Below are 12692 nucleotides of genomic sequence, written 5' to 3'. Positions count from 1 at the left end.
CCTGTCGGTCCTCATGATATGATTGTTTATGTATATATAGGTGCAGCGCGACTTCCGCAATATCGACGAGATTTTAACGACACGTGGAGGGAGGTTTTTAAATGGTCTGCTATCTCTGGGGGATGCAAGAATGTTTATACGATTTTACTACGTTATAGATGTTACATAGATATGGCGGGTCTGATAAGGGAGAGGAATGGAATATGTCTTCATGCAGGAAATGCGAAAGAAAAAAGGAAAGCGATTTACAGTTTTGCGGAAAGCGAATATTTTATTATGTGGTAATAAAAAGATTTCTACAAAAGCAATTTTTATTAATACATAAAAGAAGAAATTTCGGAATAATGCAAACGTGGATCATTATACAATTCAAATCATCATATATGTGATAACATCTTAGTCTTAAATGTTTGTAGATACTTTACATAAAATAATCATTTAAACGTTTTCTTAAATACAGGATTTTCAATTTATATATATATATATATATATATATATATATATATATATATATATTTATTTATTTATTTATGCTTTTGTTTACCATGTTTTGCAATTCAAATGCACACTTAGATTCAGTTTCCAATCTTGGATGGTGACCTTTCAGCAGGCTGGTACAGACCAGGTGAAATCAGCCGTAGGCTCTGCGTACTTGTGTCGGACCAAGAATGTGGCCACAGCTTCTGCAACTTTTTCAGGTGCATCCTCTTGGACTGCGTGTCCACAGGCTGTGAGAACTTGCAGTTGGAACTTGCCCTGCATTTGTCCAACAGTGAGTTCTCTGTCTAGTCTGTCCACACCTGCCAAAAGAAGCATTTTTGGGGCTGCAATTTCCAGAAATGCTGATGAGAGGCCATGAAACCATTCATTCCAGAACTTTTCTGTCTTAGCAAGGTCGATTCTCCATGTATATTTTCCAGACTTGGATTCACTGTTTTCTTGTGGTCCAGAAGGTGTGCTCAGTTCACCCTCCATTATAGTACCCATAGGTCCACCAACAGGAGCAGTAACACTTGCATTGTCACTTTTAGACCCAGACTCCAAATCATCTGCCCCCAGAGTGTCGTTTGAAACGTTTTTTATCTGTCCAGGCACAGAGACTTTTGCAGACTGTAAGTTTCTTATTTGGCCACTGCGAACACACCATTCTACTGCTTTTGCTATGGTTGGGAATGTTGATGGACGTGAGCGTAGGAAGCCCTGCATAGATCTAAGAGCATCAAGTGCTGTTCCTTCAACTACATCGATCACAACAACACCAACCACATTTGGAACCAATGGTGCTGTCCTGACAGCAATAGCACCTCCTAAGCTGTGACCAACAAGAATTACAGGTCGATTTTCTGATACTGATTCCAATATACTGGCTACATCTGTAGCTAGTGTGTTGATTGAAAGATCACCATCATCCTTTGTAGTGGAACTTCCATGACCTCTTAGGTCAATGGCCATAACTTGACAAGTTACTAAACTATTTATGCATTTTGTGAATTGAGACCATGTGAGAGCACTGTAACCACCTCCATGTAGTAATACTAACAAGGGACCTTCACTTCCTTGTGAATACACGTAAAAAGTATTATCATTCACTGAAACAGGTTTTCTATCATCAAAGTACTGAGACCACGAAACTGGTTCATAGTCTCTCTTCTGGCTTGGAACTCTGTGTTCCACTAGTCTAGATGATAGTCCACCACGGTCAGGCAATTTATTTGCTTTGGATTTAACAATTTCTTTCTGAAGAAAAGACATTTTGAATCTCTGAATCTTCGAAATGTAAATGGATATATTCGTTAGACGATAGTTTTGTGTGTATAAATAAACTAATTACATTATTTACTAATGAATAAATTTTTGCAATTTATGCTTTAGACTTGAATAATAAAACCGGTATAATAAATTTATACTCAACAGAGTGTTTGTTTATAAAAAGAATAGAATTAAACTCTGTTAATATAACTACTTTTTGTAAGTAGATTTTTGTCGCTTCCTGAATCCTCTGCTTTACAAGCAGGCTTAGTACTGTAATTTTGACACAAAGATCACTGAAATCTTAATGGTTTAGTTCATCCAGTTAAACTAGTGGTCGACTTATTAAAAGATATCCTGATAGTGAGATGCTGTACAGACTTTGAGTACAGCAAACGTTATTTTAAAACTATTCTTGAGAGAACTCAATTAGCAGTTTCACATGCATCTATCCAATCATTGTATACGTCCAGTGGCTCGGATAACAGGTTTATAGTTGTTTGGAAGTCCTCCATGCAAACCCTGCAAGTTATCCTGGCTGTATTTCGCGCTTTGTCCCTGTAACAATAATTCACAGTTACTCAAGCTATAACGGTCGCACACGTCAGGACGAAATCGCTAAATATTCTCAGTATTAACATTTCCGCATCAGCCATAACAAAGAAATATTCAAAACCCCATTGAAATAGGCGCAAAACCTAACCTCAACAAGCTGTAACGTTAATTCCGTCGTACCGTCCTTATATTTTTTGTCAAAAATCACTGATTTAGCCGAACAAACTATAGGATTCAGAGTCGGAAAGCTCGATGCAAAATAATATCCTAACCTTCTAGATATACAACTCGGTCTTATTCAAAAGCCTGGAGGTGGGGGGAAAAGTTGCTGCGGAGAGGTAGAGCCAGAAGAGGGTTGGTCGAAGCGGCGGACAGCGTGCAGCGTGCACCCATACCGCGAATGTTTACTCACATTTTAACCTCGCAAGACTTTTCGTGATTACAGAACGGACAGTTGAACTGCGTGTCGAGGGGCTCGATGGCCTTTCGCTTCGGGGGCGGCTTCCTTTTACTCTTTCTACGACCCATTTTTTAAGCTACGATTCTTTGAGATGCCTGAGAAAAAGAGCGAAAATCCGCGGGACAGTGTGCTGTCGGCGTCGCGTTTATTGCGTGATTTCGACTCAGAAAGCGCGAGTATCGCGCTCGTGGCTCTGCCTCTGCTATCGCTCAGCTGATTTGGAGAATAGGAGTCGGAGGTTGAGGGTTTGCCAACTCGATCGGTTTGTAGATTATTGTTGAACGGGTTGATTAATGGTCAGAAAGTTGGGAAGAGCGGGAAGAAGTTTTTTTTACAGTCTACGACTAGAAAAATGCTCACGGTTTTTTGTAAATTTTAGCGATGAACAAAGTTACGAGCACGATATCAAGGTCGTCAAGTTTGGGACAGTGCTGCGATCGTGTGAGGCGCGATTTTTGAATTTGAATTTCAATGTCATTGAGCGTTTTTATATAAAACAACAAGATTTCATTTCAATACAAATACATTCTATACAATAGATTAAGTTTTTGTTCTGGAATAAACATTATTTTTGTACGATTACACAGTTTCTTCGAATAATATGGCGTTTGTTGATTTTTTTTTAAATGGGATCGAAGAGAAATTTAAAAATAAACTATTTACCGCAAAAAGGGACAATAATTAATACCACTTGAACACATTTTAATTATTCCTTTTGTAATCACAAGAATACTGTAATACGAAGCCAAAAAGTGATTATCTAAGTTTTAGTTGTATTTTATACGATATTTTATCATTATTTTGTTAATATCGGAGTTGCTTACAGGGACAAGAAATACGGAAAACAGAACAAATCACTTGCAGTATTAGGCCTATACCAGACTACCTGCAATTAACGTTTTGACTATATAAGTATAGTTGAGATCCACTCTCGATGTTTACAACTACTGTGACTTGGCGGTTACAATTAGAGCGTAGTGTGTAGCTCGATTTTATAATTTTGCGTGTATGTGCAGTGTGTGTCATACCGACCGTTATATTCGGTGGCTCATTTATATTTGTTTTATTTTGTGAAAAATATACTCATATACTTTCATGAGTAATTGGTATATCTGTGTATAGACAAATAAATTACGTTATTTGGAAAATTTCCTGAAACATACATCAGAATAAGAATTTTCCCCAGCATGTATAGGTATATAGTACATAGGTAAACATTCGATTCGAACAAGCAAACATCAGGAATTCCTATTCTGTGTAGAACTACTTACATATCGTTAGTCCTATTCCAAAGCTCAACCCGAAAGTCGCACGCGCATTTTCAAAAACGATATATAATATCGTAAAAGTTATAAACTTTCAAGTGACACGACAGTGCGTTATACTCAGGCGATTCTCTAGTTCGAAAATGGGTCGGAAAAAAAGCCACAGAGAGCCAATAAAGCGGAAACGGACGTATACCTGCGAGCGCAAATGCACCGAAACTATTAAACTCATGTAATTTTCTGTCGCCTCTAATTCCATCGTATTATTATATAATTACAAAATTTAATTCAATTTGACTCGCACACCGTTCGTATTACAGTGATATCAATGGAGCCCTATGCCACAAATTGGTTTGTCGGGAATGCATTGAAATAGCCCACAGAGAACGAACTGAACGATGCGTCTTCTTCTTGCTCGTATCCACATTCACGGTCTCATTGTGCATTCTGTGGGTTTGCTACGCGCACCCTGGACACGTTGAGCATTTTTTGCAAGAATACATAGACCCACTGTACAACCGGATTCAACGATATATCTTTGACTACTTGTATCCGAACAGGCATTTAATATAAGCAGAATAACGCGAACACTTGTTGGATTTTCGAGTGTTTTTAATTTTATACGCATATCAAACAATAGACGACGAGGCGAGCAAAACCTTTCGAATGAATTCTGACGTATTGTTATATATATATATATGTATATATTTGTTTTTATTAATGTACGCTTGTAAATATTACGTGAGCAATTGATTTGTCACTGTAAATATCGCGGTGTTTTTATCAAAATTCACTTTCGCTATGATGTATATGTATAATACATTATCTGCAGCTGTGCTAATAAGTAAATAAATAAATGTAACTCGTCACAAAATGTTTCAACACTGCGAATACCATATAATTGAATCAACGCATGCGTATGTATTATACCTATAACCTATACCTTTATATAATAATTCCTTGCCGGCATTTAAAAAATCGATTTTCCTATAAATACAACGCATATATATATATAGCTCCATCAGTGTATGCAGCACCGCCGCCGCCACCGCAGCTGCTGCAACGCATCAAAAGCGTAGAAATAGAGGGGCAAACATGCACATATACTTAGTCGACAGCGGCAGTCTTCGCTCGTGAGCATCGAGTTCACAATCTGAGCGAGTCCCTCGCTCAGTGCCTTTCGCGTGAAAAATCCGTGGAGTGGACTGGTTATTTAAAAATGGCGGACGCTTCGTCTTCCGACACTACCTCAGATTCGTACTTCAACGAATGTTTCTCAGATATCTCCTCGGAGAAGTCCTTTGAGTACGTCGTCGACAGCCAGAGGACGAGCCTCATAACCCGGCGCAACGAGAGGAACTTTTTGCAGAAGCTCTACACGCGCGAGGTAGCCGCTGATCGCTTTTCAAAAAAAACCACTCGCACGATCCTTCCGATTGATTTCCTTCGCGTTCCCGATGCACAGGATTCTCGGGATGAGCTCACTCGTGGACTCGAGGATCCTGATTTCTGGGCGTGATTTTTCGCTCGGCTCTGGGACTCGTTATACTTAGTCATACTTGCTCTTGACGCTCGATGGGATGAGGGGCTTTGTTGGGCTGGATGGGCAGATTCAAAAAGGGGGAAGGACATTTCGGAGCAATGGCTTTATTGATTTTTCCCATTTCTTATGATGCAAGTTTGGGTAATTTTTAGTTATTTGCTTTGGAACTCAGTATCAAGGTCATGAAGCTTTCTTTAAAGCTCCCTTTTCTTTCTCTACTTGCTCCTGCAAAGTACTTTTTTTTTAGATGCTATATACTTGACCTTTGTTTCTATAGATGGGCTTTAATTTTTCTGTTCGATTCACGGTATTTTCGAAACTATTGTCAAGTATACTGTACAACAAACTTGTTTAAAAACAGACAGTGTACAAGTTTGCATTTTACAGCATTAAATAATGTTAGAATATATAAGAGAGTATTTATCATTATGCGTAGATAAGAGGATCTTTAACGCAGCACAACTATGCTCCTGAAGAAAGGCTTTTTACGACAATACCCTCGTGGCGTCACCTATCATTGTTGCAAGTTATTCCCAAATCTGCTCTCCAAGCAGGGTGAGTACAGCAAGTCTACAGCAAAGTTGAAAGGGAGTTTCTATATTAAATTCTTGATTCCCATGTTTTGTAGGCATATTGTTATGGGGCTCACACAGTGCGGACGATTTTTATTAACATATACATACAATGTTGACGTTGGAGTTCTAGGAAGCCTTTTTAAGTATTTTTTACACTGGTGGGCTTTCACTCCTAATCGAGTAGCTCGAAAAGTAGCTGAAGTTACTTTATTTGGTAATTATAGTATCTACAAAGAACTAAGTATTGTTATTGCTCAGTGGCCAACAGAGAGGAATAAGCTAGTAATACATGGCCTCTGGTAAGCTACTTTCAATCAACGTTCAGAGTGATTTTCCATTGTTATGTCATTGCTGACTAAGGAATATTTTGTTTGTTTGTTTCTTGCAGTTCAAATTTCCAAATAATGCAATCACAGCAAACAGATAAAGCATTTGTTACTATGACTACAGTTCCGTCTCTTAGTAATTGTAAGGATTGTCAAAGTATAGCATCCTCATACGAAGAGGATGGTTAGTATTATCACTACATTTTTTTTTATCCTCATTTGTAATTTTTACCTTGTAAGATGCTGATTTATTTTCCTTTCCTTAGATTTGGCTGCCAATTGGGATACCTGTGTGCGTTGTAACTGTTTGCAACATGGCCTCACAGTACACACAGCGTATGAAGTTATTTCACCTTATCCAAAATTTCGAGCACCTGTTTGTTTGAATTATTCAAATCACATTGTGGTGAATACAGGAAATTTCTTACACGTGCTCAGGGTGGATTTGGACAATGTCAAAGAGAAAAATCAAAGAACTATAGAAAAGCAAGATGCATCTCTCGTTGACATTGAACAATTAGATGTGATTAGCATCAGCGAGGCAGAAGAAACAAAGGCTGAACAATACGATAGTTTAGATGATAAAGAATTGACTCCAGAGAGTGCATCTGTGGTTTCGCCAAAATGTGACTCTACCATAACTGAGTACGATTTCAATGATGAAATGCAATGTAGAGTGTATGACAGAACAGAAAGTGAACATTCATTAAATACCTCTAGCAGCAATCAAAGCGATTATATCTGTGATAATAATAAATCTAGTATTAGTTTGAGTGAAAAAGTATGTATGTGTTTGGATAATATGCAGTGTCAGTGTGGTAATTCCAGTAGTTCAAGTTGTCAAACGGAACAGCAAGCAATTTCAGTTAGGGATAAAATTTTACAAGACTTTTGTGAAGACATGTCGCAAGAACTGAGCATAGGTAGTGATCTTATAACGTTAGTGAAACATCCTCCATGCTCTCCCAGGTCAACTCCACAGAGGCTGCCCTCAGATTGGAAAACAACTCCTTGGTCACCTTCACCTGTACACACGCCACCATTAGACATTTTAAAAACACGAAACTCAGATTCTAGTCACAGGAACTCACCACAACCTGGTGCATCTCAGGGTAACTCATGCATCAACATCACATCTTTCAATTCGCCTCTCTATACCCTTTCCATAGGAAGCACGACACCGTCATCTCCTCGCTTGATGTCACCACCAATCACGAAATCATTCAGGTACTTTCAGATTACACTTCAGAGAGAAGTAATTTTAGAACATTCTTTAGAACTCAAAAAATTATTTTCAGACCCACAAACTCCCGAAAACGAACGAACATCGTATCTCCTACATCAAACTTGAATTCCCAACCCCGAACTCGAGCGAGTTACAAACTCAATCTCGAAGCGGAAAAGGCTTACGAATTTACAGATGATGCTCTGGAAACGTGCGAAAAACTAAGTTCGTTTAGGAAACGACGACTCGCCGACAAAAAGTACGAATTCTGCGACGAAACTGAGGACGCCGAAAATATAGTTCCTTTCAAGCACGTTCGTGATCAATCCAAGCACCGTGGATGTTCGATATATCAAATTTCACCGGTTGCTTCGCCCTTGCCTAATGGTAGACGCCATCAAATAGATTCAGAACACAGTGAGTCAGAGGACTTCAATTCTCAAGATTCGCATGCGCTTGGTGATAATATATACGACATGAGTAAGAGACTTGAACTATTTAAATTTAAAGTCAGCTGTTCACTTTAGCTAACTAATAAAAAATAATATTTTGTTGCAGCTGAAAAAAATGTATTAAGACCACTCAATCAAAATCAGTTGTTGCCTAATCTTTGCCGCGAACGGACTAACAAGCCATGCTTAAGCAATGTTTCACCTTTAGTTCCTAAAGCTACACTGCAATATCCTTTAATAAAATGCACGTCACATTTCAAGCGCAGTTATATTCATTTGGACGATGAGAGGACTTCTGTTATTACCGATGTTGAAGGTGATTATTTTGAGCATTTAACGATTTTTCAAATAACGTCAATTTTTTAATGTTTATATAAAATTGTCTATTTTGCAGATGAAGAAACTGGCGGATATGTAAGTTATCAATGTGTGCTTCCTATGCAGGTTCATGGAGCAGATTACGTTCAAATGGGAATGATAAGCAATGCCAAAGCAGAAAAACTGGTAAGCCTTTGAAATCCAGATAGATTATACTAAATCAATGAAAATAAAGTCATTCGTTAATGTAACCTATTCTTTAAGAATGTACCGTGCGTTTCAATACATCAGATGAGTTTTGACATTGAAACATTCTCCCATCATATTGCGGACTGGCAATGTAAATTATTCAAAAAGAAGTATTGGCACTGTAGCGACTACGATATAGAAATTATTGACATATGCGCTCTAAGTGGCGACATAATTCTTTTACTTATAATGAAAGTTCAGACCAGTGAGCAGGGACAATGGTTTGTAATTTTTGGCGTCTATAGTAACTTGTGTAATTTGTCTTTGTTTTTGCAAACGTTATAAAACTTTTGTATTGTTATAGTACGGATGACAGAAAACAGCACGTTGCTGGGTGCAAATTCACGTGGAACGTTGATTCGAATCAATACAGAATAACCGATATTTTAAAAATGAAAGAAGTCAAGTCTGATCTCTTATTTTCCGATAAATCTCACGGTGGATCTCTTAACTTTCCGTGGAACCCAACAAAACTCATAGCACCCTTGATGAGACAAAAAATTCAACAGCCTTATGCTCGTCGTGTCCGTTTCTTAAGCAATGAATTGACTTTGTCAGGTATGTTTATTTGCTTTCAATAATTTAACATCTATATTGTAACTGGTTTTTTTATTATAAATTGCACATTAACAAATTTTTAAATACTATGCATAATAATATTTATAATTAAATAATAATTTACAGATGAATCCATCACGAGAATGAAGGACTTTGATAACCTCGTAGAATTTTATATTACGCCGATGCCTAATTGTTCTTAAGTAAAATAATTAATGCAATAGAAGTAATAAATTATTCATTAAAAGATATGGTTACTGTTCTTTTAATGTTAATATTTTTTGTAAATATTCTGTATTGTATTTCTTTGTACAATTTTAATATACATTAAACATTGATCCCTCGGATCATACGTGACTATATTGGATATAAAAATGTAGATGAAAAAATGTTTCATTCTTAGCTTAGTATTAATTAGATAAACAATGTTTATCAATGCATAAATGATAAAAATATCAGACAAGTACCACCTATTAATTTATTCGACTAATGAACGATTGTCTTTTTATTTTGCGGCACAATCATACAATCATGAAAAAAAGAACTAAATATTTTGGTCCCAAAATGAAACACATTCAGAAATGTAACATAATTATAATTGCTTGTGGCATTTAAATTCAGTCTACCAAATAATTAATTGCAAATTAATGTCTAGCTGATATAATTATCACAGCAAGGTACGTTTGTCAATATAGTGTGAACATTTTATATAAATCAATGATTTTAGTAACTAATGTATACTAACAAAAATACATATAGAGATGAGTTTTTTTTATGTGAAAATTTAAGGTTTCTTTTCTAAATAACAACATTCTTGAGTATCCCAAAAATGATGCACTTAATATTACTAAACATGGTCATCTCATTTCATTACATGAAATTTTAACAAAAAAAAAAAAAAAAGAAAAACAAATAACCATGTACTTATACATTATAAGATCTTACTTTCTCCTTAAGCATTATGCAAAACAAAAAAATCAACAAATATTTAAACAAATACTCGATTTGGTGGACTTGTGGCAGACTCTGATGCATCATTATTGCCTACTTTGACAACAGATAAAGCTTCTTCCCAAGCATTTGTACATTGCTGGTAATGTCCGATTTGTTGGTCAGCCATTGCAATGAGTATATTTTTTAAATCAGTTCGTTTTTCAATATTCCATCGTTCTAAATCGCTCCGTAAATTTTCATTTGCACATTCTAAACGATCTTGTAACACTTCAACCACTTTTGACAGACGCGGTATTGTCTGAGATAATCTATCTAATTTTTCGCCATTGGATTCAGTTTTCCAGAACGAGTTATCCCACCGGCTCGATGTTATATTTCCAGAACTTATTATCTGAAAATTTAATACATTATATTTGAAATTGACATAGAGAAAACAGTTTGTTCTATATTCCGCTATAATTAAAATGTCTTACTTGATCCCTTTCTGTCTTTCTTTTTGTCAATTCTTCAGCAGTCATCTCATATTCAACTTGCATAGTATCTCTACGACTCAATGCATCTTTGACAGCATCAATGTAAGTAATATATTCTCTTTCTTCATTTACAGCAGTATCTAACAACTTTTGATGGGCAGATGCATTAGATTCAATGGCACCAGCAACTGCTTGTAAAGTTCTGGCAAGTTGTGGCTCTGAAGTTGCCCAAAGTGTAAATATAGGGTGCAACTGATGCAATTCAACTAAATAATCTAGTTGGCACAAAATATATTAAACAATGAGCACTTCTAAAATATTCAGAATTTATTCAAGTATATCACAATGAATTAATGTACCTTGTCTTTCTTTGTGTATTCTCCTACTTATTTTATCTATAGTGCTTAATTTTTCACTCAAAGATACGCAGTAATCTCGAGCCTGTTCAAATTCCAAATGACGTTGCTTTACAACACCATTGCTGGCCATACTTTGTAAAGAATCTGATACTTTACCCATCACATTGCCGCGGTTTTTTCTGTATACCAAAAATTCCTAAAATCATCAAATTCAATTATTTTTCATTTTGTTCCATGTACTCATGCACTAATTGATTGTTGATCATCAAAACTTACTGCTGGTTTGGCAGTGAGAAACACATGCAAATTTTTATCGTAACTCAAAATAGGATGATTAACCATACGATTTAGAAAAATATGCAGCAACTTCATCCTTGCTATGATAAATTCTTTAGAATATCTGTCCAGCTGGGCCAAAAGAGAGTGTTTGCCTGGCATCGGCTGTAAATTATAATCAAATAAAATATCATATAAGCGAAGCTAAATCTCTGAAATATTCATAACTTACTGGGATTATATGCGCAGGGTAACTTTCGACCAGCTTCTGTCTCAGCCATATGAAGTCATTGTAACGCCTACGCACAATGTATTCCCCCTCCTCGTATTCTGGTCTGGTTGACTAAACAATCACCGTGAACATTAATGAATCACCAAATTATTACCAGCCACAATCACTCGGATATTTACCCTTGTGGTGATGCGAAAAGTGATGTAGGTCTCCAAGGTTTCCACATGCTTCTGCGGATTTTCTACCTTCACCTGCAGGTCCCTTAAATCGATGTTCGTATCAGATATCTCCTGCTCGGGAAACGTCGAAAAACTCTCAATCGACGGCGAGGCAACCTGGCGAGCAATTTTTCTCATTAAAACCACTAAAGTTATAGGGGGCACAACAGGTAGCTTCAAGGTTATGTCCTTACGACAGATCCCTCGACGGAGGTGCTGTAGTTGGAAAGTCCGTCCTCGGGCTTGGCTGCCGTCGACATGGGGCTGACCTCCAAGACGGCCGTTAGTTCTGGCACAGCATCTTCCTGCTGGCCAGGCTCGTCCAGCTCCGCGTCCGTCGGTGTCATCATCTTGACAGTTGCGGACAAACTGTTGCTATACAACACCTGATATGCAACACCTTGGTAACACTTCAATTAGACGATTTTCCTTTGCGCCTGTATTATTATTCAGTGGGAGGAGTCGAATCTCATATTTTGAAGCTAAGCATTCGTCACGAGACCGAGTGTTTTCTAGATTGGAAAAGTGCCGACGTTGATGCTTTTTGCTTCTTTATTGTGGATACGTCAAATGATAACGATATTAGTTTATTTATCGATCGACACCCGCAACAATCAGCAAACCGAACACATCACACGACTGACTACTGTAGGTGTGGTATGCGTTTGAATGGAGCAGCGGTGGGCGTCTTTGCTGGCCTGCTTTTTCAGTTAAATCGTTTAAGTAAATCATGAATTCGACGAGACGCTGGCCAACGTTATTGATTGCGTTGCGAAAGTGTTTTGAAAGTGGATTTTTTTTATATTTTTTGCAGAACCTTTTGAAACTTGAGCACGTAGTCCCGACTTCCGGTCCCGTTTTGCAGCGGGAAAAATTCAAAGCTAGCAGACTATACCTTCCTGCGG

General features: G+C 37.2%; 4 protein-coding genes across 6 annotated transcripts; 2 read left to right on the top strand and 2 right to left on the bottom strand.

The window, feature by feature from the left end:
- Positions 1-244: 244 nt before the first annotated feature.
- LOC116415689 (transcription elongation factor 1 homolog) lies at positions 245-2958 on the bottom strand. Of its 3 annotated transcripts, none has more exons than XM_032598764.1 (3): positions 2717-2772; positions 529-2307; positions 245-482 (listed from the first exon to the last, which is right to left on the bottom strand). In XM_032598764.1, the coding sequence occupies exon 2, from the start codon at positions 1750-1752 to the stop codon at positions 604-606; it is 1149 nt and encodes a 382-aa protein (XP_032454655.1). In that variant the 5' UTR covers positions 1753-2307; positions 2717-2772; the 3' UTR covers positions 245-482; positions 529-603. The 3 variants fall into 3 exon arrangements, with proteins under 3 accessions (XP_032454655.1, XP_031785059.1, XP_003427068.2); XM_031929199.2 differs by lacking the exon at positions 2717-2772 and adding an exon at positions 2453-2710; XM_003427020.5 differs by lacking the exon at positions 245-482 and having other exon boundaries at positions 1836-2307; positions 2717-2958.
- A 295-nt stretch (positions 2959-3253) lies between these two features.
- Positions 3254-4911, top strand: LOC116417218. Its single transcript, XM_031929226.2, has 2 exons — positions 3254-4261; positions 4350-4911. Exons 1-2 carry the CDS (start codon positions 4173-4175, stop codon positions 4600-4602), a joined length of 342 nt encoding a protein of 113 aa, XP_031785086.1. The 5' UTR covers positions 3254-4172; the 3' UTR covers positions 4603-4911.
- Positions 4912-5052: 141 nt separating this feature from the next.
- LOC100121054 lies at positions 5053-9650 on the top strand. The gene is made up of 11 exons (XM_031929040.2): positions 5053-5416; positions 6009-6127; positions 6201-6446; positions 6536-6657; positions 6740-7700; positions 7772-8178; positions 8257-8466; positions 8545-8654; positions 8733-8938; positions 9022-9275; positions 9402-9650. The coding sequence occupies exons 1-11, from the start codon at positions 5249-5251 to the stop codon at positions 9476-9478; spliced, it is 2880 nt and encodes a 959-aa protein (XP_031784900.1). The 5' UTR covers positions 5053-5248; the 3' UTR covers positions 9479-9650.
- On the bottom strand, positions 9308-12534 carry LOC100121078 (sorting nexin-7). The gene is made up of 7 exons (XM_001604611.6): positions 11982-12534; positions 11749-11904; positions 11570-11680; positions 11338-11502; positions 11062-11257; positions 10703-10977; positions 9308-10620 (listed from the first exon to the last, which is right to left on the bottom strand). The coding sequence occupies exons 1-7, from the start codon at positions 12135-12137 to the stop codon at positions 10264-10266; spliced, it is 1416 nt and encodes a 471-aa protein (XP_001604661.1). The 5' UTR covers positions 12138-12534; the 3' UTR covers positions 9308-10263.
- Between the last annotated feature and the right edge of the window lie 158 nt (positions 12535-12692).

This window comes from Nasonia vitripennis, chromosome 1, assembly GCF_009193385.2.
Source record: "Nasonia vitripennis strain AsymCx chromosome 1, Nvit_psr_1.1, whole genome shotgun sequence".
Classification (NCBI taxonomy): Eukaryota; Metazoa; Arthropoda; class Insecta; order Hymenoptera; family Pteromalidae; genus Nasonia; species Nasonia vitripennis.
Note: the sequence above shows the minus strand (reverse complement) of the source record. Positions and strands in the feature narration are given on the sequence as shown.